The sequence below is a fragment of the Carcharhinus amblyrhynchos genome, chromosome 22, assembly GCF_965287045.1.
Source record: "Carcharhinus amblyrhynchos chromosome 22, sCarAmb.v2.hapA, whole genome shotgun sequence".
Classification (NCBI taxonomy): domain Eukaryota; kingdom Metazoa; phylum Chordata; class Chondrichthyes; order Carcharhiniformes; family Carcharhinidae; genus Carcharhinus; species Carcharhinus amblyrhynchos.
This window is the reverse complement of record NC_137345.1, coordinates 41144602-41170462: the sequence shown is the minus strand read 5'-3', so window position 1 is coordinate 41170462 and position 25861 is coordinate 41144602. Positions and strand designations below refer to the sequence as shown.

General features: G+C 45.5%; 1 protein-coding gene across 1 annotated transcript in view; it reads right to left on the bottom strand.

Annotated features, from left to right (window-relative positions):
• Nucleotides 1–25861, bottom strand: part of ampd1 (adenosine monophosphate deaminase 1 (isoform M)) — a 62660-nt gene that overhangs the window by 14398 nt on the left and 22401 nt on the right. Inside the window, exons 6-11 of the mRNA XM_080210200.1 lie at nt 23698–23827; nt 19676–19870; nt 12762–12893; nt 9253–9416; nt 4486–4612; nt 2072–2235 (exon numbers count right to left, since the gene is read on the bottom strand). Coding sequence (XP_080066326.1) covers nt 2072–2235; nt 4486–4612; nt 9253–9416; nt 12762–12893; nt 19676–19870; nt 23698–23827 — 912 coding nt within the window. The remainder of the gene's footprint in view (nt 1–2071; nt 2236–4485; nt 4613–9252; nt 9417–12761; nt 12894–19675; nt 19871–23697; nt 23828–25861) is intronic.

The window sequence follows — 25861 nt, the reverse complement described above, 5'->3', positions numbered from 1 at the left end:
CAGGGAAGTTCTGACTCAAGTCAGTCAAGTCTCTAGCTATGCTCCTGCTGAACTGCAAGTCCACAACTGTGCGATATTTGAAGGTGATTGAAGGGAAACCTTTGCAAGATTTGGAAAGTCCAAGGGGTCTCAACCCTGATACAAATCTATGGAGTAGTGCTCAGGGGAAGTTATTAATTCTCTGATCTTTGATAAGTATCTGACCTGTGTTTTGGGAGTGTAAGTCAAATGAATGTAGAAGGAAGTTTAAGTTAAGAAGCTTGGTTTTGAAAATAAGTAACTGAGTTTATTGTACCTTTAATTGCTGGAATTTTACTGTCTCGCCCATCTCAGAATCGGGGCAGGCGAGGCTCGTAGAACAGCATTCTTCATTGGCCTCAGGCAGGATCTAACGCACCTCGGGTGGGCGAGGTGGTAAAATTCCGGCAAATATCTTTAACATCACTGATCAGTTGAGACTCGGGGTATTAATTAAAATTCCTGTTTTTTGATTTCAAGGCAGTCTTTTTCTTAAACCATGAGAATTGTGGCTTGATTCTTTTAGTAAATACTTGTGCTTTGGATTCTAAAAATAAATCGACACATTACTGGCCTCTACGGAGACCATTGCACTGTAGCTAGCATCCAGAGGGATCATTTCCTTGGTTTTAAGGGGCTGTCACAGATGAGGGTTAAAGGATTCAGAGAAATAAATGAGAGTAAAACTCTTTTTAGATGTTTGAGTGTTTTAGATGAGAAGAGCTACGTAAGGAAAGGTGATCAAAAATTTGGTCAGAGGTAGGTTGAAGGAGCGACTTAAATGAGGGAGGCGAGGAGTCTTAAAGCTTACACAGCTGATGTCATTGCAACCAGTGATGGAACGATGCAAATCAGAGATGAAGAACAAAACAAAGAACAAGGTACAGTACAGCACGGGAATAAGCCCTTCGTCCCACCAAGCCTGCTCCAACACATGGTGCCTTTCTCAACTAAAGACATTTTGCTTCTGCACAGTCTGTATCCCTCTACTCCGTGCCTATTTGTGTATCAGTCACGATGTCTCTTAAACATTGCTATTGTATCTGCTTCTACCACCTCCTCTGGCAGCGCATTCCAGGCACTTACCATCCTCTGTGTAAAACAATGTGCCTCTCACATCTTCTTTAAATTTTCCCTCTTTTACCTTAAACCTATATCCCCCAGTAATTGACATTTCTACCCTGCTTAAGACGCTCAAGAGACCAGAACTGGAGGTGTGCAGTGATCTCAAAATAAGAACATAAGAACATAAGAAATAGGAGCAGGAGTAGGCCATCCAACCCTTCGAGCCTGCCCCGCCATTCAATAAGATCATGGCTGATCTGTCGCTGCTCAGTTCCACTTTCCCGCCCTCTCCCCATAACCCTTAATCCCCTCTCCTATCAAAAACCCATCAACCCGCGTCTTAAAAATATTTAGCGAGGCAGCCTCCACCACCTCAACGGGCAGAGAATTCCAGAGATTCACCACCCTTTGAGTGAAGAAATTCCTCCTCAGCTCCGTTCTAAACCGCCCCCCACTTTATCTTGAGGCTGTGCCCCCTAGTCCTACTGTCCTTTCTGAGTGGGAAGAGTGTCTCCACCTCTATTCTATCCATCCCATTCATCATCTTATATGTCTCAATGAGATCTCCCCTCATTCTTCTAAATTCTAACGAGTACAAGCCTAGTTTATTCAGCCTCTCCTCATAGTTCAACCCCCTCAACTCCGGTATCAGCCTAGTAGACCTCCTCTGCACTCCCTCCAAGGCCAAAATATCCTTGCATAAGTACGGCGACCAAAACTGCACACAGTACTCCAGCTGCGGCCTCACCAATGCCCTATACAGCCGCAGCAAGACCTCCCTACTTTTATATTCAATCCCCCTCGCTATGAAGGCCAGCATCCCATTAGCCTTGCTGACCACCTGCTGTACCTGCAGGCTGGTTAGAGATGCAATAATCCTACACTGATATGAGAAATTTATCATCCTGTACATGTGAATGGGTCAACAAACATAGCAGCAAATTTCACAACTTCAAACTCCAGCTCTCCATTGATGAAAGGGCTTTACCTTCTGAGATTGTTGAGGACCATGATGTTGGCATACATATAACAGAGGTAGTAGGAGTATGAAGGGTTCTTTGGTATGTTCCATTCCTCGGGTTTGGGGCTCTTTGTGCAGAACATGTGGCCACTGTGCTTGGACTCATCATCCACGCTATCAAAACCGGTGATCTGGGTCACGAGAAGATGCAACTCATTAGACAAACTAAAATTGTCATTAATCATGCAGAATCACCAATAAAGACTCGCATTTCTATAGCGCCCTGTCACCATCCCTCCAAAATACCCCAAATCACTTCCTGTAAAATCAGCTAATCCAAAGTAAAGAAAGCAAAACTTGCACTTATAAAGCACCTTGCATAGGCTCAGCTCCTTTATGCCAGTCAAATACTTTGTGAAGTGTTGTTACTGTCAGAATATTTGTACAGCAAGGTCGTCGACGCAGCAAAGTAATAATAACCCAATAATTGACTTTAGTGATGGTTTCTGGTCACAAAACATGGGGATCACTCCCCTACCTTCCCTCATAATAGTGACCTGGGATCTTCCTCATCCACCTGAGAGGGAAAACGGAGGCCTTGGTTTAAGATTTCATGCAAAACTCAGTGTCTTGAGCAGCACCCCCTCAGCACTGAACTTTCACAGCTGAATTTATTGGCTGTGAAGGTGGATCTATCCAGTGGCTGGAAAACCGAGGACAATCTGCCACGGCTATTTCTGGAAGACCTGACACAGTGTCACATCTATCAGGCTGTTACCTGCCTGGCATCGGGGCTTCTGTCCCTTTCAGGTTGAAGATTCTGCCTCCAAGAGTGACAGCCGACGGGACGGCCTGCTGCCCTCCAGTCCCAGCACTCTGACAGGGAGCAGTGGACAACCAGCCTGGGCCGCCAGCAATAGGGGTGGCCATGGAACAGAGAGTGTAGTGCTCACTGAGGCCAGCCAGAGAAGACCCATTGAAGGTTGGGGGAGTTGTTTAAAGGAAAGAAGGTGACCCTTGCTACTGTGGACACCCTCTGTGGTACACAAGGTGCCCAACTAGGCAGGCCTCCAAACTCTCCATTAGCTCCCCAGAGGGGTTTCAAGATTTTGCTGGTACTCTCTCCATGTTGTGCAATCCACCCCACCCCACAACACCATCCTCCCATCCACTGCTGCTGGTAGAAGTGGTTAATATATTAATTATTCAATTAGTTACTTAAAGGCCTCAATGGAGTTCTGGGTGGGAAGGCTGTCCATGGCTGATTCTCCCCTCCCCCGCCCTCCGCCTAGGGTCTGGAGACTCCAGGAATCGAAGATCAAATCGCTAGCACACTGCTGAGTGCAACCCAGGATGTTAAAAAAGATTATTTTCTTTGTCACTTTTTATGAGCATTTCTCCTTAACACATAAAAACTAGTGAAAATGGGGGTAAAGAAGGCCATTTGACAGAGAATCAAACGTCATGCAGTTGGGTAATTAAACTTTTTGTCTTCCAATTGGTGTAGGACGGCAGAATGTCACAGGAATGGTTGTGTTGACTGACAAATGGATGGAGTATGGGACTAGGTCATGTGGCAAAACCTCCAGGAGCAAGTTTAATCACAGTTAGCAACTGCACCCTACCCCCCCTCCCAAGCCAGCCCCAATTTCATATTGAGTGTCAGCATGGGATCTGAATTGGACTTAAGCTCTGATCTTCTCACTCAGAAGTGATGTGCTACCCACTAAACTGCTCTGCAGTAGTGCGATGGCTGCTGTTATACAAACAAACCCAGGTGGCCAAATCCCTTAAACAGCAATGAAACGAATGACCCAGACTGGTTCGATTAAGGCATGTTCTCGTGGCGCTCTGGGAGGTTTGAGACCAACTGAAGGGAAGACAGCACTGCCATTGCCCAGCACTCCTTCACTGGACATACTGAACTAACGGCCAATGCCACATTATGTGGAAAAGACTTTAGAATTGCGAACAAAAAGTCAGGATATGATAAATAGCCTCAGACACAATGGGTGGGATTCTCCTGCCCTCCACCCGCCCAGGACATGTTTTCTGGCAGTAGAAACTGCTCCCCATTGACTGCCAATGGGATCTTCCATTCCTCCGACGCGTATGGCATTTTGTGTTTCTCTTGCCGTAGTGATTGCCACTGCGCTGGGAATGGAAGATCCCTATGGTGGGGGGGATCAGAAAATCCCACCCAATGTAGTACACGCCAAAGGCTCCCGGGTAATTTTGACTTTGTACAACATTGCCAGGCATGCGATTGGGAAATGAGAACCACTTCAACATTCCTCCTGGTTTCCATGCTGTCCGATGAAAGGGGCCATTCACTCCCTATCGATCATGTTACTCCACCACCCAAAGGTGACACATCAGGCACATGATACATAAAGCTGTGTAACGAGGACGCAGGTCGGCTGTTAAATCTCCTGACTCACGTGTTTGAGGAAGATGCTGAGTCTGATATTAGCCTGAGGGTTCACCGTTGCTTCAAAGATTGGCATGAAGATATTTTCCAGCATCTTTCCGAAGTGTGGGATGAAGTTCTGGGCTCTGAAAATATCACTGAATGACAAGATTTAAACAGAAGCCATCAGAAATAAAGCAAAGAACATTTGGCAACAGAAATGAAAATACGTTTATATAAGAAATGTCAGCTTTTAAGAAGTGTTAGAGGAAGTTAGCACCTCCTTCAGCATGTTTCTCACTTTCAACCTGATCCTGTGTTGCAATATAAGTGAGCTGGAGCTTTCACTGAATCCCTACAGTGCAGAAGGAAGCCATTCAGCCCATTGAGTCTGCACAGACCAGCCAGGCTCTATCCCCATAACTCTACTTATTTACCCTACGAACCCCTTGACTCTAAGGGGCAATTTTTGCCACAGATCTTTGTACTGTGGGAAGAAACTGGAGCACCCAGAGGAAACCACGCAGGCATGGGGAGAATGTGCAAACTCCACTCAGGAATCAAACCTGGATCCCTGGTGCTGTGAGGCAGCAGTGATAACCGCTGTGCCACCCCTAGCTGGTGGCGATCATTCAAACATTGTTACACAGATTCCTTATTGTGGGGAGGAACCTCTTTGTAAGTGTCTGCTCCTGCCCCATGCATGTTCCCCCAGCATCTCTTCCAATGGGCTAATGAAAGGGATGTAACTGTGAGGTTAACTCAGCCGCTCTTCCCACTTTCTTTTTGTTTGTTCTGTATGAATTAGAGTCACAGAGGTTTACAGCATGGAAACAGGCCATTCGGCCTAACTTGTCCATGCCACCCTTTTCTTTAAATTCCTAAGCTAATCCCAATTGCCTGCATTTGGCCCATATCCCTTATACCCATCGTACCCATGTAACTATCTAAATGCTTTTTAAAAGATAAAATTGGACCTGCCTCTACTACTACCTCTGGCAGCTTGTTCCAGATACTCACCACCCTCTGTGTGAAAAAAATTGCCCCTCTTCACACTTTTGTATCTCTCCCCTCTCACCTTAAACCTATGTCATCTAGTTTTAGACTCCCCTACCTTTGGGAAAAGATATTGACTATCCACCTTGTCTATGCCCCTCATTATTTTATAGACCTCTATAACGTCATCCCTCAGCCTCCTATGCTCCAGAGAGAAAAGTCCCAGACTATCCAGCATGTCTTTATAACTCAATCCATCAAGTCCTGGTAGCATCCTAGTAAATCTTTTCTGCACTCTTTCAGTTTAATAATATCCTTTCGATAATAGGGTGACCAGAATTGCACACAGTATTCCAAGCATGGCCTTACCAATGTCTTGTACAACTTCAACAAGACATCCCACTTCCTGCATTCAATATTCTGACCAATGAAACCAAGCATGCCAAATGCCTTCTTCGCCACTCTGTCCTCCTGTGATTCCACTTTCAAGGAGCTACGAACATGTACCCCTAGATCTCTTTGTTCTGTAACTCTCCCCAGTGCCCTTTCATTAACTAAGTAAGTCCTGCCCTGTTTAATCTACCAAAATGCATCACCTCGCATTTGTCTAAATTAAACTCCATCTGTCATTCGTCCACCCATTGGCCCAATTGATCAAGATCCCATTGCAATTGGAGATAGCTTTCTTCACTGTCCACTATGCCACCAATCTTGGTGTCATCTGCAAACTTACTAACCATGCCTCCTATATTCTCATCCAAATCATTATTATAAATGACAAATAACAGTGGACCCAGCACTGATCCCTGAGGCACACCTTTTGCAGGTGGAAATCCCTATGCCTCACTGCCTCACCTGCAGAATCATTTTCAGTACTAAACTCGGCCTCGATCTGCCTAACGTTCCATGTTTAGAATCCCCGGATGGTGTCTGAAAGTCCGTACTACACCACTATGAGAATGAATGTTATTTTAAAATATGATTTAGTTAAGTTGTGGGGGGGGATTATTAGAGCCAGGTTGCCTGGAAGGCATGGTGGCACAGTGGTTAGCACTGCTGCCTCACAGCACTAAGGACCCACCTTCAGTCACGGATTCCAGCCTTGGGTGACTATCTGTGTGGAGTCTGCACGTTCTCCCCATGACTGTGTGGGTTTCCTCCAGGTACTCCAGTTTCCTTCCATCATCCAAAGATGTGTGGATTAGGTGGATTGGCCATGCTAAATCATCCTTTCGGTTAGACAGATTAGCCACGGGAAAGACATGGTGTTACAGAGATAGTCATGATGTGGAGATGTTAAACCTGGTGTTGTCAGACTTCTTACTGTGTTACAGGGATAGGGCAGGGGAGAGGACATGGGTAAGATACTCTTTAGAGGGTTGGTGCAGACCTAATAGGCCGAATGGCTTCTTCTTCACAGTAGACATTCTATAATTCTATGACAGAGGTGTTAGGCTCAGGCACTTATAATGAGATATTATGGTGGGTTTGAGGTACAAGTAAGTATGTTAGATCTACCATTTATATTTTTAGATAAATTGACACCTTGTTTGAAAATCAAGTGGAAGTAGAAGGTAACAAGAAGTAGTTTACATCTTCCATGGGTAAACAGAAAAGGGTGTAATACATTTTATTTGACCCTAAAGTTGGGTCTATAGAAAACCATGAAAGATATTTATAATTTGTAAAAGTTAGTTTGACGAACTGCTGAGGATGACGGAGTCATAGATGACAGGAGAAAAAGGCTATTTATGGAGGGATGTTGAATTGGTTTGACTGTACAGGGAAACAGTCCTACAAACAGCTCTGGGCTGGGAGAAGATACAGCTTGAATTAGCCATCTAATCAAGCCAAAAAAGTATTGCACTGCAAAAAGCGATCTTTGATCTGAAGTTCTTGAATTTCCACAGCAGAGTGGAAAGGTGTTTGCAAGATCATGTGGTGAACCTTATTAAAAGCATTGGCAGCTTTGCCTTGGGTAATATTACTGGATTTTTAATTAGACATCGATAAAGGAGTGTTGTCCAGAAGTTCAGGCTTATGGCTTGACCAAACAGTGAGTCTTTTAGGGGAATCTTTTGTCAGACTAATTTTAACAGTTATAACTGTAATCTTGTGTGCTTAAGTTGTCTTTTCTTCTTGTTAGCAAACCTTTTATGTGTAATTTTTAAAATCCCAGCAGTGATACTGGGCATCTTGCTGCAGGAATTAGTATGTTTTCTTCTCAGATAACAAAATCAGAATATAAAAGAAAGAGTTGTGGCTCGTAAACCACATACCCGTATGGGGCTCGTTTACTCAGCAATTAACATCTGCTGTGGTTGTAACACCATGCTCCCACTCTCCTCCCTTCCTTGAACTTACATTCAAGTTATGGGGAATGGATTGCTATGAGAGGAAATGTTCCTGACTCTGGCTGAGATTAAATGAAGCTGAGAGTGTCCATGGCCAAGAACATGGTATTTAAATAAACTCCACCATTGAAATTCCAAACAGAACTTCTGTTCCAGGGTCTATGTTTGGTGGTGGGCGTGACAGTGGGGATGATTTCTGTTGGGGGTGGGAGTGGTGCGTGCGTAAGATGGCTAACCATACGTGATTTTGCACTGTTATTCTCAATAAATATACATCTGCGAAGACTTCACCAATTTTCACAATGGGAACAAATACAAAATCACAGTCCCCAGTGTTACCTCATGGGCTCGAAGGTCTGAGCACCTCAGTTAAAGGGTTTCTGGACAGCTTGCAATATCCCAGCCACTGCTCCACTCTTCCTCGCTAACCCTTCCTCCTTGGTCATCTGCCACGCAACTTGTATTGTCACCCCCAGGTCTCAAACATAGACTGGTATTGATAGACACTGGACACCGGACAAGGCAATACAGTGGTAACTCACCACTGATTATAGAGGAAGTTTACCTCACCAGGTGAACACCAGTTGTAAAAGTTAACATCCTAATTTCTTGCTGGTGGAGAAATTCATTTGGTGGGGGGGGCGGGGTTTTGTCCCAGTGAGGTAGCCTTTTAATGAACATGTATGACTTGCTAATGAAGGCAAAAGGGCTTCCTGACATTGGTTGTCAGGCAGTTTAACCCATTTTTAAAGTCCCCAGAATTTAATTCATAGAATCATAGAATCCGTACAGTGCAGAAGGTGGCCATTTGGCCCATCAAATCTGCACCAACCCACAATCCCACCCAGGCTCTATTCCCGTGACCCCGCAAATGTACCCTGCCAATCCCCCTGACACTGGGGTCAATTTATCATGGCCAATCAACTTAACCTGCACATCTTTGGACTGTGGAAGGAAGCCGGAACACCCAGAGGAAACCCGGAGGAAATCCCTTAAGTTCATTCCCATAATCCCATGCATTTACCATGGCAAATCCACCAAACCGATGCACCTTGTCCCTTTCATGTCATAGGCTTTAACATTGCTGACAAGCCTGTGAAATGCCACCCAGAGGAAACCCACGCAGACACGGGGAGAATGTGCAAACTTCACACAGACAGTGACCCAAGGTCAGAATTGAACCCGGGTCCCTGGCACTGTGAGGCAGCAGGGTTAACCACTGTGCCAATGTCAGGAAGCCCTTTTGCCCTTGCTACCCCATTGGTGGAGAGCGAAACAGGATTAACGTTTTCAGTCCAGTACAGACTCAAAACGTCACCTCTATTCCTTTCTCCACAGATACTGCCACATCTGCTGAATGTTTCCAGCATTTTCCGATTTTATTTCAGATTTCCGGCAACGATAGCATTTTGCTTTTATCCTTGTTCGTGTTGCAGCTTCTGACTTACTAGATCCGGGGGACCTGAATCATCCATTTCATATTGGGGGAGTAGACTCTGTGCTTAATGAACCAAGATGCCAGCTTATTCCACTCCTCCGGTGACCGTCCGTAAATAGACAAACGCGGCTCTGCATGCTGGTACTTTGCATCATCCAAATCTGACGCCACTTCCTGCCACAAGACAGAGAAATGTTAGTATCACTGACAGCCATTGTTATGTTCCAACAGTTCAGCCTAAACACAGACAGCCTACAGTACACTGGTCAGGGATTTAACAAGTAACACCCACTGTCATATAGTGCTGAATTTTCCCATCCTGCTCGCGGGAATCGTAGTGGGAGGGACACGGACCATGCAAAGATCTGTTGACCTTGGATGGGATTTTCTGGGTTTGGCACGAGCGCAGCTGGAAAGGCCCGCTCACTGTGTGCTGGAAGTTGGGCTTACATGAATGTTTCTCCCATTCAATGCCTCCAGTGGCCACCAGTTCCACTGCAAGGAGAAAACAAAATTATTGACAGCACTTTGAACCTAACTCTCCCAGTAGGAATCCTGTAATGACGTACTGTTAGAAACTTCCAAAAACAAAATGTTCGCAACTCGCTCTACCTGAGGAGATCTCCCTGAGTCCTGATTGGCCACCTAGGCCAGGTCACCCTGTGTTGCCCACAAAGGGACAATCGCCTCAGAAACCATCGCAATCAGGATCCACTTGTTTATACACTGCTTGAATATGTTAATGGAGAGCAACCTTTGCAGAGTTTAAAATATGCCCAGAAGACACAGAATCGAGGACAGTCCTCCCATCCAGCCAGCCCTGCCTGTAGTTAGGACCTCAGAGTCTGAAATGAACACTGCATTTGAAGTCACATCTACTCCTCTGCCGCCCTAGTAAGAGGGTGAACTAGAACTCTGGCGCTCACGTCATAAGAGACAGGTGCCTGTTAGACATACCCCTCTCTCATTGGACACCAGGTTGGAGGATGTGGACCCAACGCTGAAACAACCCATGAGCACAGAAACCAGAGATTACTTGTACTTGGGTGGGGAGGGGTGTAATCACTTCTACGACGCACGTGGGGTCGGCCTCTTGGTGTATGAGCTCACTAATTGAGGTCAGATTTACCTGTCTGATTAGGGAGCTGCCTGTACATAAAAGTGGAGCGTCAGGTCTCCTGGAACTCTAGATTCTGACTATGTATCTGAAACATTCTAGGAATGGAATAGAGTTTGCTAATGAAGAGAAGCTGGTGAAGGATCACTGGCCTCTGAGGAGTTATTTCACGAAAGGAGGCTATTTGGCTGACAGTCACAGTCATCCAATTTGGTATTGAGTGTTCTTGCTTTTGGTGTAGGAAGGCGTCATGATGTGTAGGAACACATCACGACGTGTTCACTGGTTAATAGCTGCAGTGTGGTGAAACCTCCGGCAATACATTTACTCACAGTGGCAACCCTAGCTCAGCAGCATCTGAGGAAACTTCTTAGTGACACAGACCTGAGCGACAACAAACAAGTTCATGTTCATTTATTAGCGTCACAAATAGGCTTACATTTACACTGCAATGAAGTTACTGTGAAGATCCCCTAGTCGCCACACTCTGGCACCTGTTCGGGTACACTGAGGGAGAATTTAGCATGGCCAAAGCACCTAAGCAGCACATCTTTGTTCTGTGGGAGGAAACTGGAGCACTCAGAGGAATCCCACACAGACACAGGGAGAATGTGCAAACTCTGCAAACTCTGGTAACTAGAGCACCCGGAGGAAACCCACGCTGACACGGGGAGAATGTGCAGACTCTGCACAGAGAGTGGCCCGAAACCGGAAATTGAATCCAGGTCCCTGGCATTGTGAGGCAGAAGTGCCACCTGCAGTGCCACTGTGCCGCCCAAAAGAAGTCACTGTCATTCTAAGAGGATGTGTCTGGGAATCACAGGTGAGGAATTCCAACGTGCTGAGCGAGGCAGAGCATCGACGGAATGTGGGACTGCCTTGTGATTCAGACTCAGTAAAATGCCTCAGGGAGGAGCCAATTGGGCACATTTGGTACCCTTCTGGGGGACCCCTCTCCTGCCCTCTGGAATGGGCATGGGTCACTGCTTTTTGAGTCCTGTGTCCTCGGAGCACCTAGTTGGTTTAGTTAAGGGATGTGCCCTTGATTCTACTTCAGAATGGAGTCAGCGGCGGAGGTGAACAGCACCCAGATTTCTGACTGAAAAGTTCACAGATTTTTGATCCATTTGTGTCGACCTCAAACAATACCATGGTTCATTAAAGATTTATGGGACGATGAAGAAAATACTTGCATTTATTTAATGCCATACTGCAATCTTCAAAAACCGTTTCAAAGTGTTTTGCTTGCCACAAATTACTTCGAGGTGCGTTGTCACTATGCATGTTAATGCAGCGGTCATTTTGCAAACAATAAGATTCCATGAACAGCAACAAGACAAACGAGCAGTTAACCTGTTTCTGATAGTATTGGCTGAGAGAAATGGGGGCGATTCTCCCATTCCGAAGTGCACGTTTTTTGGCAGGTCGGGATGGGAGAATCGCTGGTTGGCCATTTTGCCGGATTCAGCAGTGCGTTCCCAACACACGCTGGAGAGCAGACAAGGTTGAGATTGTGCTGGAAACCAGCGGGAAAAGGGGTAAGTAATTTAAATCTGTTTGTCATGTAGTTTAAATGTGATTATCGGACTTGGCACGGACTTCTCCGGACCTGACAGCATCTCCCACCCACCAGGGGTATTTTACTCCGGCAGGGTATAGAGCAGCTCCCCACCTGCACGGAACTAGTGGGAGACCCTGCCGGAGTGAAAGGGATCAATCGGAGTCCCCCAGGGATGTTGGACGGCTGGGGGGGTAGGCGGTGCCCTCTGGCACACACACCCTGGTAGTACCAGCCTGTGCCCCTGGCACTGCCCAAGCAGTAAAGTGGCCATGCCCAGGAGGCACCCTGGCACTGCCCACTGGACACCGTTCAGTGTCAAGGGGACAGGGCCAAGGGAGCATGGCCTGGAGGAAGGGGGCACGGCCAAGGGGTTGGGACCTAGTGGCAGGGCCTGGGTCAATGGGGGTGGGGTGTATTGTGGGCAGGGCCTCACGGCGATTGGTGGGGGTGTGGGGTCCTGCTGCCTTTCTGCATTGGGATTGGAGGGAGGCCAGAGATCTGGGTGGGCTGGAGGGGAGGGGTGGTCTGCCGAGGTGCGGGGAGAAGGTGGGGGGGGGAGGAGGGTGTGCCAGAGGGGCGTCTGCTTCTGGGGGGGGTGGGGTTGGTCTGATAGGGTGGGTTGGGGGTGAGGGTGGGGGGAATTGCCACTGCCATGTGCTGGCTGGGGATCGGAGGGAAGCAGAGGTCTCCGGGGTGGGGAGCAGGATTAGGGCTGGCCAGGAATGCTTGTGTGGGCTGCAATCAGGCTGTGTGTGTGTTTGGGGGGGGGGGGGGGGGGGGGGTGGTGGTGGCACAGACATCTGTGTGGAACCAAATGCACTAAGTAAAGGTTTCACATTACCTTGATAATATGAGCAAAGTATTCTCCTTCTATAGCATTCTCTGTCTTCAGATAAAGGTCACGGAGTTCACTGGCACCCACTGGATTGTACTTGGCATTAAACTTATCAAAGCGTTGGAAAGTCTGACGACCCTGAGTAAAAAATTTCGAATTTGTTAGTTTCTGCATTGTATATTCCTTGTTTGTATTTTTATACATTGTCTCCATGAGGACATAGCTGAGCAGACCAGCACTCATCACTCAGCAGTTAGTTCCCCTGTCTGAGTATACTCCAAAGCTACTTTACAGGGCGGGGGGGTGTTTAAAATCTAGTGTTGAGACTAGAGTCACAGGTGGACCAGTCTGGGTAAAGTCTCCCACCCATTGACATTGCCTACACTTCCCACTGCCTCGGAAAAGCAGCCAGCTTAATCAAAGACCCCACGCACATTCTCTCTTCCACCTTCTTCCGTCGAGAAAAAAATATTAAAGTCTGAGGTCACGTACCAACCAACTCAAGAACAGCTTCTTCCCTGCTGCTGTCAGACTTTTGAATGGATGCACATTATATTCGGTTGATCTTTCTTTACACCCTAGCTATGACTGTTACACTATATTCTGCACTCCCTCCTTCCTTTTTCCCCTATGTACTCTATGAACAGTATGCTTTGCCTGCATAGCGCGCAAGAAGCAATATTTTTCATTGCATCCCAATAATGTGATATAATAAATCAAATCAAATCACCAACATTGAACTGTTCTGACTAAAAGCTTTCGGATGGGTATTTCAAGGTGTGAAGATTCTTTCCTCATTTTGCACATACTTGTGGAACCAGAAGGAACTTTCAAATAAAGTTGTCAGGAACAAAGGTAGTTTTTTTCAACTTTTCATCAGATTCTTTTTAAAAGTTCAAAAAGATTTAACAAGATTTATCCGTCTTCGCAAGTTGATGTATATAATGATGTATATAACCTTTAATCATGACTTTTCAGATCTTCAAAAGGATTTAATAAGATTTATTTGATTTATATGTTTTACTGTAAATACTGTTTTAAACAATTTGATTAGACTTTTTATATATTTTAATGCACATGGCTTTTTAAAAATTATTTATATGGCTTTAAAATATGCATAAATTGATGATTTTGGAAAATGATTCTGATCAAATTAATCTGATTTGATCTTTGATTTCAAGACTTAAACATGACAAACCCTGGAACGGCTTGGTTAGGGCAGAGTCTTTGGGCATGGCTTCCAATCATTGCAGCACATGATCTGTCCTTGCCTCTCACACAGACCATACTACAGGTCCATACCACAAGGGAATGCTTTCTCCTTGGAGGTGAAATTCTTTTTTAAGTTTATTTAGTAGTGTCACTTACATTAACACTGCAATGAAGTTAATGTGAAAGTTCTCTAGTCATCACACTCTGGTGCCTGTTTAGGTACACTGAGGGAGAATTTAGCATGGCCAATGCACCTAACCAGCACGTCTTTTGCTTCTGGGAGGAAACTGGAGCACCCAGAGGAAATCCATGCAGACACTGGGAGAACATACAGACTCCACACAGGCAGTGACCCAAGCCAGGAATCAAATCCGGGCCCCGGTGCTGGGAGGCAGCAGTGCTAACCACTGCGCCACGCTTATTTTCAAGCCACTATTGCATTAGTTAGGTTTGTAGTTTAGTTCAAGGTCAGTGACAAATGCCACTGACTGCAGAATTCTGGTCAATGCGGATTAAACCAGAGTTTGTCTTGGTCACATCAGTGGCCCTGATAACATGCTATAATAACTCCATTGTTATACCAGAGTGCTATTGTGTTATAACATATTGTCTGCTCACAGTGAACTGCATCCTTGGGAGATATTTGAAATATCCTGACAATACTGTGACATTTGACACAATTCAATTGTCAAACTTTTGTGACGGTTGTCTGACAAAAAAAATCTCAATTACATGGTGCTTTTCGTGGCTACCAGACATCGCAAAGCGATTTTCAGCCAATGAAGTATTTTTGAATCGCGGGATGGAATTATGTGACCTTGTATTGGCATGAGCGAGATGGGAAAATTGGAGAGCAGCAAAAGTGTCAACTGACTTTTGGCCGTTCTCCAAATGACCTCATCAGCGATGCCTGTGGAAAATCCCGCCCACAGTCACTGTGCAGCAGCCAATTGGTGCACAGAAAGCTCCCACAAACAGTAATGTAATAATAACCAGGAGGAAACCCACACAGACACGGGGAGAAAGTGCAAACAGACAGTGATCCAAGGCCGGCATTGAACCCACTAATTGCTCACCACTGTGCCACCGTGCTGCCGTTTAACTCAATCCATTTTAGCCGATTGGTTTCCTATTGACTTTGGTCTTCACCGGAGTTAAACTCCTTTTCCGGGTTAATTTGGGTGGGAATTATTCACAAATCTTCCCCAGCAGTGCCAGGCCGGAGGTGCCATTTGTTTTAATCCATTCCGGAATTGGTTGGTGTTAGATGCGAGTGAGAAATGATTTTGATATATTTCACGCACTCCACAAATTTAGTGACAAGTTGGGAAACCTGTTTAAAAACCCCGCAGAGCTGCTATGTTGCATGGAGCGTCACGTTAACACATACTGATCTGTTTCTCTTTTGGCCAAAGCCGTTTTGACTAATTCTGCCTTCGGTTGTTGCTAATGTGTATCACCCGCATTGCACACAACACTTAAAATCATTTTAAATGCATTCCGAGAAAGCTCCCTGAAACAAGCATTTCAGCTTCCAAGTAGAAAATAAAGGGTTGAGTTTTCAAAGTCAGCTCCCACCGGGAGCTACCCTGGAAAAGTTAAAACAGACTTCACTAACTGAACATTCAGTACACTCCACTGTAAATTATTGAACTGGGAGTGCAACCTATTGCAGATCCACCTATAGTAGTGTCAGAGCACCAAAGTTTCATGCTCTCATCATGATATGGGGTGGCACAGTGTCAGACCATAAAAGATAGATCTGCATTGACATTGCGTTTTTCGTGACTACCAGGCATCACAAAGCGATTTTCAGCGTATTAAGTATTTTTGAACTGTGGGGTGGGATTACCTGACCTTGCATTGGCATTGGCACTGCTGCCTCACAGCGCCAGGCACCCAGGTTCAATTCCAGCCTCAGGTCTGCAGCTGTGTGGAGCTTGCATGTTCTCCCCATGTCTGCGCTGAGTTTCCTCCGGGTGCTCCGATTTCCTCCCACACTCCAAAGGTTAGGTGGATTGGCCATGCTAAATTGCCCCTTAGAGTCAGGGGGATTAGCAAGGTAAATACATAGCATTGCGAGGATAGGATCTGAGTGGGATTGTAATCAATGCAGGCTCGATGGGTCGAATGCTTTCCTTTTGTGCTATAGGGATTCTATGAATAGATCAGTGCAGTGCATCACAATGAAATAGTGCAGACCACAATATATATTTAGCACGTTAGAGTGCGTATCATTGCCAGGAAATGTGCCCTGCTCAGTGTAGATTGTTACTGGCAATCACCACAGTGAACGACACCATTGTTTCCACTGAATTTGAAGTATCTAATCCAACCAAAGTATTTTTCCCAATCCTTGCTTTACAAATGCTGCATTTGGCCATATTTTAGAATACCAGTTGCAGTTGTAAAATGGTATAATTGCACTAAAGTGCCATTTTAAAAGCATTACCCCATGCTATATAATGGATTTAGCAACTTTCTGTTCCATTGGCCTAATAGCCTTATAAACCACAACATCTGATATATGCCATTTGGGCCAATCGTACCTGCATTGTCCCTTTGAAAGAAGTGAACAGTTAGCCCGACTCTCCACACTTTCCCCATAAACCTGGAAATGTTTCCCAGGCTAGGTTTTTGTGAGCTGATATTAAGCGAACAATGAAGCATTCATGTCTCTCTCACTTATAGTCCTTTCTCTCATCTTCCATTATCTCTCTCTCTCTCTCCACCATCTGCCCCTCTCTATCTTCCAGGTTCCCTACTTGTTTCTGCAATTATATGTTTAATTTAAAATATAGTGATAAACTGCAACGAAATAAGCTGTTAATTTAAGAGGTGGAGGCTGGATGAAGGGTTGAACCCCACCTCCCTCTTGCTACATCCAATGCCATGTCTTCATGTTGCTGTGGGAGGAATTAGCTGTTTGACTGGGTCCTGTTCTTGTCAGCGAGCGCATGTGCAGACCCTGTGAGTGTTCTCTGCTTTGAGATGTTAATCCTGCAGTAATGCTCATCCCCCTGGTATTCTGATAACCCATGGATAATATTACTGAAACAGTCTGATCTGAAAATATAATTGTGGTTGCCTGGAGAAGCCTGCCCCGTGCAATTTGCCTGCGACATTTGTTACAAATAGAAGGGTGATAATGTTTTAAATATAACTTCTGAGTAATAAAGCTGCAGTTGGACAGTGGCATAAATCTGTGAGTGAAAGCAGACGCACCATTTTGTTTCTGCTATAATATTATTTGGTACCTGGTGGGTGTGAGAGTGGGGGAAGAAGACTGTGATAGTGTGAGTGGGGGAGGGGTAGGTTGTGGGGGTGTGAGTGGGGGCTTGTGGGGGGCGGGTGAATGTGAGAGTGCAATGGTGTGGGGGTATGCATGGGGGGAGTATTGGGGGCGAGTGGGGGATGTGGGGGTGAGTGGAGGTGTGAATGAGGGGTGTGAGTGAGGGGTGTGAATGAGGCGTGGAGGGCTGTGAGTGAGGGGGTGTGGGGGTATGTGGGGGTGTGAGTGGGGGCTTGTGGGGGGTGGTTGAATGTGTGAGTGCAATGGTGTGGGGGTGTGAATGGGGGAAGTATTGGGGTGTGGGGGACGTGGGGGTGAGTGGAGGTGGTGAGTAAGGGGTGTGAGTGAGGGGTGGGGGGCTGTGAGTGAGGGGGTGTGGAGGTATGAATGGGGGGGATGTGGGGGTGTGAGTGGGGGGCTGTGAGTGGAGGGGTGTGGGGGTGTGAGTGGGTGGGTGAGTGCAGGGGGATTGTGGGAAGTGCGAACAAAGTCCATCACTCAAACCAGCCTCCCATCCATTGACACTGTCCACACTTCCTGCTGCCTTGGAAAATCAGCCAGCATATTCAAGGACTCCACACACCCCAACTTCTCTCTTCCACCTTCTTCCATCAGGAAAAAGATACAGAAGTCTGAGGTCATGGACCAACAGACTCAAGAACAACTTCTTCCTTGTTGCTGTCAGACATTTGAATGAACCTACCTTGCATGAAGCTGATCCTTCTCTACACCCTAGCTATGACTGTAACAATACATTCTGCACTCTCTCCTTTCCTTCTCTATGTACATATGCTTTGTCTGTATAGCGCAAAAGAAACATTACTTCTCAATGTACCCCTACACATTTGATAACAATAATCAAATCAAATCAAGTCTGTGAGCATCATCAGGCTTGAAATATTAATGCTGCAGTAATGCACATCACTGATCCATGGATCCCCTCCAGGTAATATCAGAGTCATTGAGTCATACAGGTTTACAGCATGGAAACAGGCCTTTTGGCCCAACTTGTTCAAGCTGCCCAGTTTTTATTACTAAGTTAGTCCCAATTGTCCAAATTTGGCCCAAATCCCTCTGTGTCCATCTTACCCATGTAACTGTGTAAACGCTTTTTAAAAGGCAAAACTGTACCCATTTCTACTACTACCTCTGGCAGCTTGTTCACCACCCTCTGAGTGAAAAAAAATCGCCCCTCTGGGCACTTCTGTATCTCTCCCCTCTCACTTTAAAACTATGCCCTTTAGTTTTAGACTCCCCTACCTTTGAGAAAAGATATTGACTATCTAGCTGATCTGTGCCCCTCATTATTTTATAGACCTCTATAAGATCACTCTTCTCCACTCCAGGGATAAAAGTCCCATTCTATCCAGCCTCTCCTTATAACTCAAACCATCAAGTCTCAATAGCATCCTGGTAAATCTTTTCTGCACTCTTTCTAGTTACTGAAAAGGTTTTACCTGAATATCTTTTCATGGGTTGTTTGTGGGAAGTTATTTGGTGCATTTTCCCTGTTGCATTTGCTACATGATAACGCTGAGCCTGGTGAAGTGTGTGGAGGGACAGTGTGGGTTTTAGGTACATGGGGGCTCTGAGGAGTTGGGAGATCTATTCACCCTGGCTGCGCCCATCTCTCTCTCGCTCTCACACACTCTATATTTTTAAATGAATGTTTAAGTGTACAAATGTCAATAACAAAATGAGATATGTTAATTTAATCAGGGGAAATGCGTTAAAGAGTGAACTCAGTTTGCATCCGGATTCTTGCAGCCCTGTCTGTGAGCTTTGATATGAGCCGCAGTGGGGGTCTCGTGACTGGGACTTTTTACTGTCAGAGAGAGCAGTCAATAGCCTGTGAGTAGTGTCAGCTTCTTAGAGCCCAATACAGCAATAATGTTCCTCTCTCTGACCTCCTGGGCAATGTATGCATTCTAGACAATATATCTATAAATTTAAGCTGAAAAGCCTGTGCTATAGCTGGTTGCGAATTGTACTGATTCACAAACTGTTTATTTCCCGTGAATTAAACCCCGTGATGAAACCATCATGAAAAGAAACAAGAACATATTTCATTACTTAGTTGTAACCCTTGGCGGAGGGGCATGATGTCATGGTGGGATGGGGGGCGGGGGAGTCCAGAAATGAAGGTGAGCATGGGGCCCCACAGACTGTAAGTCCACCCCTGGAGTTAAGGCTTATTTTAGTTGCCATCTTGTGCTTAACCTTAACCTTCTGTGCCTCTGCCTGAGTACTTGTTCCCAATAATACCAATATTGGGTGGATTCAGCACCCTAATGCTTCCACAAGAGATTTACACTCAAAAGGAGATTGGGCCAAGAGGTACAGTCTCAAAGCCTCAATTGCAGCCCACATTTCCCGCAGACACAGATGGGTCTTAAATGTGACCGAGTCCACTTACCGCGTGGACATCCAATGAATCAACCGTCAGATCGTAGGCATTCAGTTTCAGCTTATCAAAGAGCTCTTTCAGAGTTAGCTTCTGATCCTTGGAGATCGAGACAACACGATCGGAGTCAAGCTTTGTGGATTTCTTTATAAAGCGCAGGAGATGTTTCTGATTCATGCAGGCTGCTGCGTGGATGTGTGTGTCAACCTGAGAAGAGAGAAAATGGAGATGGACATTACTTGGAGTTCCTCGAGTGTGTTAAAGTCCAAAGCTCACAGTGTAGGACGTCACCGAGGTTTAAAGGAGCAAGGAAATGGATGAGATTAATCTAGAAAATAGACGGCACCAACCTTGGTCTTCCACACACCTGATGAAGGAACACCATTTCCGAAAGCTTGTGGGATTACTATCAAATAAACTAGTTGGACTTAAATCTGTGCTGTGAAACTTCTTACTGTGTTTACTCCAGTCCAACGCCGGCATCTCTACATCTTTCAAAACTTCACATTGACAGATACAGGCAAGAAAGTTTGGAAGCCCTGATGAAACATGAGTTGTGTAGCACAAGGTGTAAGCAACGTTTTTGGAGCAGCAATATTGCCTTCTGCATCACAGCAAGTAGACATCAATAAGTTGTTCTGACGTCAGGTAGACTCATGCTGCCCAGTCTACCTGGTGTGTTGGGCTGGAGTAGTGCACTGAGGTTGCAGGCAGCTTGGTTCAGGCTTAGCCAGCGGATGGGGTAAAGGGTGAGATCGGAGGCAAAGAAAAGGAGCTTAGCATGGGGGCAATGACAATGGCTGACTCATATTCAACTGGAGGAGATAGCAACTGTTTTGAGAATGTGGAATTCCTGACAAGCAGCCTAAGACACAGAGGCCTTGGATGGATTGTGAGAGGTGATGGAATGAAGCAGCTGGGAGTTATCAGTACACATGAGCAAACCGAGCCATCAACGGACAGCAACTTGGAGATGAAGAAAACGAAGGGCCAAGGATGGAGGTGACAGAGTCTCTCGGGCACTACGGAGGTATGAATGATAGGATGGGACAAATAAAAATTGCTGGAGGTACTCTAGTTACAATCAGATTTGTAAATGTGGAACCACTGCACTCGACATTTGAGGGGAGGTTTTGGGGGAGAATGGATGGCCAATCAAAGGCCACAGAGAGGCAGAAGGCAAGGAGGGATAATGTCACAATTACTGAAGATAGAATCTGTGCCCTTGATTATGACTATTAAAAATTTAAAGTTTATTTATTAGTGTGACAAGTAGGCTTATATTAACACTGCAATGAAATTACTGTGAAAACCTACTAATCGGCATACTTCGGCATCTGTTCAGGTACACCGAGGGCGAATTTAACATGGCCAATGTATCTAACCAGCACATCTTTCAGGCTGTAGGAGGAAATCAGCGCAGACACAGGGAGCACATGCAGACTCTGCACGGACAGTGACCCAAGCTGGGAATCAAACCCAGGTCCCTGGCACTGTGAGGCAGCAATGCTAATCACTGTGCTGCCCATTACGGTTACAGTACTGAAACAGCAGAAGAAACCTGGTTATTTTACAGGAAAGATCAGCATTGATTTGAGAGTTGACAACATGTTCAAAGGCTTTGAAGAGGAAAAGGGCATTAATGATAGAGCAGTACTTAGGAGCACAGTGTGACTAAAGTGGACATTTTCAGGAAAGGTATGATGACAGTGGAAGACACCCATTTACAAAGTCAGTTACCAAGGGGATCAGGAAGGAAACTTGGATAATCAGCCACTTAGTGAGGACAGAGTTAAGGAAGAGGGAAGAAGCTGGTTGATGAGATTAGTCACCAGTTAGAGCACTATTTGGGAAGTTCAGCAAGATGGGAGGGTTGGGGATTTAGGATTGCTGCTTGCGAACAGGCAACATTGGAAGTGTTGATGGGCTTTTCAGAGACAACCAAGAATGGCAGAGAGAATAGTTATAGGTGTCATCCAGGAATTCTAGCCTGGAATGACTGCTGGAAAATAGAAAGACTGAATGTAATGAGGGGTTAGGATAGCATTAGCACTGTGGTGGGCAACATTCCTGAGCAGAGATAAATGAAACATGGAAATGAAACAGAAGGCAGGAGAGAGGGGGCCAAGAGGAAACAAAGGCTGTGTATTTACAAAGCTATTATCCCTAGGAGCTGTATACATAGAGGAAAAGGCTGTATCATGGCTAGCCTATCTGTCCCTTTCTGCCTTCACTTTCATCCCTCTCTTTCTCTCTTCATTTTTCCGTCTGTCTCTTTCCCCCCTCACTCTCTTGCCACTTTTGTCTTCATCTTATACGTCTCAATGAGATCTCCCCTCATTCTTCTAAACTCTAACGAGTACAAGCCTAGTTTATTCAGCCTCTCCTCATAGCTCAATCCCCTCAACTCCGGTATCAGCCTAGTAAACCTCCTCTGCACTCCCTCCAGGGCCAAAATATCCTTGCGCAGGTGCGGCGCCCAAAACTGCACACAGTACTCCAGCTGCGGCCTCACCAATGCCCTATACAGCTGCAGCAAGACCTCCCTACTTTTATATTCAATCCCCCTCGCTATGAAGGCCAGCATCCCATTCGCCTTCCTGACCACCTGCTGCACCTGCAAGCTGGGTTTTTGCGACTCATGCACAAGGACCCCGAGGTCCCTCTGCACCGTCGCCTGCTGCAGTTTTTCGCCACGTATAAGATGATGAATGGGATGGATAGGATAGAGGTGGAGAGACTCTTCCCGCTCAAAAAAGACAGTAGGACTAGGGGGCACAGCCTCAAGATAAAGGGGAGGCGGTTTAGAACGGAGTTGAGGAGGAACTTCTTCACTCAAAGGGTGGTGAATCTCTGGAATTCTCTGCCCGTTGAAGTGGTGGAGGCTGCCTCGCTAAATATTTTTAAGAAGCGGGTTGATGGGTTCTTGATAAGAGAGGGGATTAAGGGTTATGGGGAGAGGGCGGGAAAGTGGAACTGAGCCACAACAGATCAGCCATGATCTTATTGAATGGCGGGGCAGGCTCGAAGGGCTAGATGGCCTACTCCTGCTCCTATTTCTTATGTTCTTATGTTCTTTCCGTCACCTTCATTTCTGATGTCTACCCATTTCTCTCTCTCTTTGACTTTGTCCTTTTTCTCTTCCAGTTCTGTCACTCTCTTACTTCTTCTTCATTCTACTCTATCTCCTATGTTCTTCTCTCCCTTTCACATCTGTCTATCTCCCTTGTTCTCCTTTTTGTTTCTTTCTCTCTCATTGCACTTCTATTTACTTTCACTTTTGCTTTTATGCCTTCTTTTTAACTCACTGAGGCCAGGAAGTATGGAGTGCATCAATTTGATTATAGGGATAGGGATGTTTTGCTGCAATTGTTGGTGAGGCCACACCTGGAGTACTATGTGGAGTTCTGGTGTCCTTATTTGAGGAAGGATACTCTTGCTATAGAGGGAGTGCAGTGAAGGTTTATCAAGCTGATTCCTGGGATGGCATCTCTGTCATATGAGGAGAAACTAAGTCAGTTAGGATTATATTCACTGGCGTTTAGAAGAATGAGAGGGAATCTCATAGAAACTTATAAAATTCTAAGCGGAAGAGACAGGATAGATTCAGAAAGAATGTTCCTGATGGTGGGGAAGTCCACAACTAGGGGCCACAGTTTGAGGATAAGGCCTTTTAGAACTGAGGCGAGGAAAAATTTCTTCACCCAAAGGGTGGTGAATGTGTGGAATGTACCATGGAATGTAATTGAGGCCAAAATATTGTGTGATTTTAAGAAGAAATTAGATATAACTCTTGGGGCTAAAGGGATCAAGGGATATGGGGAAAGGGGGGAACCAGGATATTGAATTTGATGATCAGCCATGATGAAAATGAATGGTGGAGCAGGTTTGAAGGGGCAAGTGGCCTTCTCCTGCTATGTTTCTATCAGTGAGTGATGGCTGAGAATTTCAGGAGAATGCAGAAAATGTAATTCAGAGACTGCAGTGGGGTAAGGCCCGTGTGTTCACTGCTGCATTGTATACCAAGCCTCTACCTTTCTGACATTGTAGAAATCTCGATGAGGATTACTCTTCACTTCCTTCATCTCTTCCAAATCATTCAGCATTTCGTGTAGGTTGAACTTAGAGTTAAGAAACTTCAAGCGTCGGTGGGCGTACGTTTTCCTAAACCAAGGAACCAAAAAAGGAAATCAATCCCATTTCAAAACAAAATAGAACTTTGTTCTCATCTGCAAAGCTGATTATTCTATTGAACGTAATAGGGGAGGATCACACAGAAAATAGATAAAACACTTCTGCCTTTATCTTGAAGGTTATAGGTTTAAATCCCGTTCCTGAAATTGCGCGTGTGCGGGTATCTTTATCCTCCCGAGCCCAACAGGGCACTGACCGGATTGACTGTCCGTTTCATGCCAAACTTGATGCTGCTATTGTTTCCCATTGGCTGAGTTTGGTTAAGGTTATTCCCAAAATTTAACACTGACACTTTGGTGCAGTGATTCATGCATCGGTGCAGACAAGATGGGCCGAAGGGCCTCTTCTGCACTGTAGTATTCTGTGATTCTGCATTGTGTTTATGATGAGTTTGTAAACCTAGGGCTGTAAAAGGGCATGTGGCAATATTTAAAGAAACAGAGAGATCTGGGCATTGATTCCACCAACAAAACATATTGTGGCCTTGATTATTCGTGACCTCTTTGAGACACCTTGCTGTTAGCATTTAGCTGCCATTCTTCTATACTTCACTGCGACTACACTCCAAAGTAACTCCAATAACAGTAACACTGCAGCATGATAGGGTAAAATGTAAATGCAAGTTTTGGCTTTTTATGTTGGTGGGGAGCAACTGGAGAGAGAAATCAGCCCCTGGCCTCTGGGAACATGAGAACAGGAGGAGGCCACTTAATCCCTCAAACCTGTTCGGCCATTCAATGAGATCATGGTCGGGATTCTCCAGCCTCGCCCGCGCCTGGGATTCTCCAGTCCTACTGCAGTGAACGGAGATCTGGCTGAGCACCAAAATCTCCATTCTCGCTGGCAGTGGTGACATGTCGTGGGACACCAGAGAATTCCGCCCCATGGTGAATCTGCCACCTAACTCCTTTGCCCTATATCCCTTTGGTGAACAGAAATCAATCAATTTCAGTTTCAAAATTAGCAACTGGTCCAACTGGATTGGAACAGAGTTCCAAACTTGTACCATCCTTTGTGTGTCAAAGTGTTTCCTAATTTTACTGCTGAAAGTTCTGGCACTAATCTTTTGACTAATCTTTACGATAGTAGGGAAATATTTCTTATTTCCCTACTATCATAAATAGGTTCTCCCTGTCTTCACTTCCCTTCAATACCTTGATAACATCAATCCAACCTTTGTGCCATCAGCAATTTTGATGTGGCTTTTTTTGCCATTATCTAAGACATTAACCAGTACAGCGTGCGGTTGTGGTTCCAACTCAGACAAGGGTGAACTCTAGCCACATTGCGTCAATTAGAGTACTTGCCCATTATCCTTACTCTGTTTCCTCCTGCTCAGCTAATTCCTAACCAGGTCAGTAATTTTCTTTCAATTCTATGAGCTTCAACTTTAGCTAACAAGTGGTTAACACTGCTGCCTCACAGCACCTGGGACCCAAGCTCAATTCCCGACTTGGGTCGTCGTCTATGGATTCTCCTCCTGTCCGCGTGGGTTTTCTCCAGGTGCTCCAATTTCCTCTCACAGTCCAAAAGACGTGCTGGTTGGGTGCATCGGCCATGCTAAATTCTCCCTCACTGTACCTGAGCGGGCGACTGGGGGATTTTTACAGTAACTTTGTTGCAGCATTAATGTAAGCTTACTTAATAAACTTAAACCTTCAGAAAGTCCATATAAACAACAGCCATCGACATTCCCCTGTCCATTACATTAGTCCCTGCTAATGAGTTCATAAATCAATCTTGGGCATTCACAAATCTAAGCTGACTCTCTCTGGACAGCTGAAACTTTTCAAAGTGTTCGGTCACTCTATCCTTAAGATTGACTCTACTACTTTCCCAATAACAGACAGTGGGCTAGCTGGTCTTTCATTCACCAGTTTCCCTCTCTCGAACAGTGGAGTGACGTGCACAGTTGTCCATTCTAAAGGAACAGTTCCCAGGAACAGGGGTATTGTGAATTAGCCATGTTACATTCAGTGGATTAACCCTCATATCGCAGTGTTC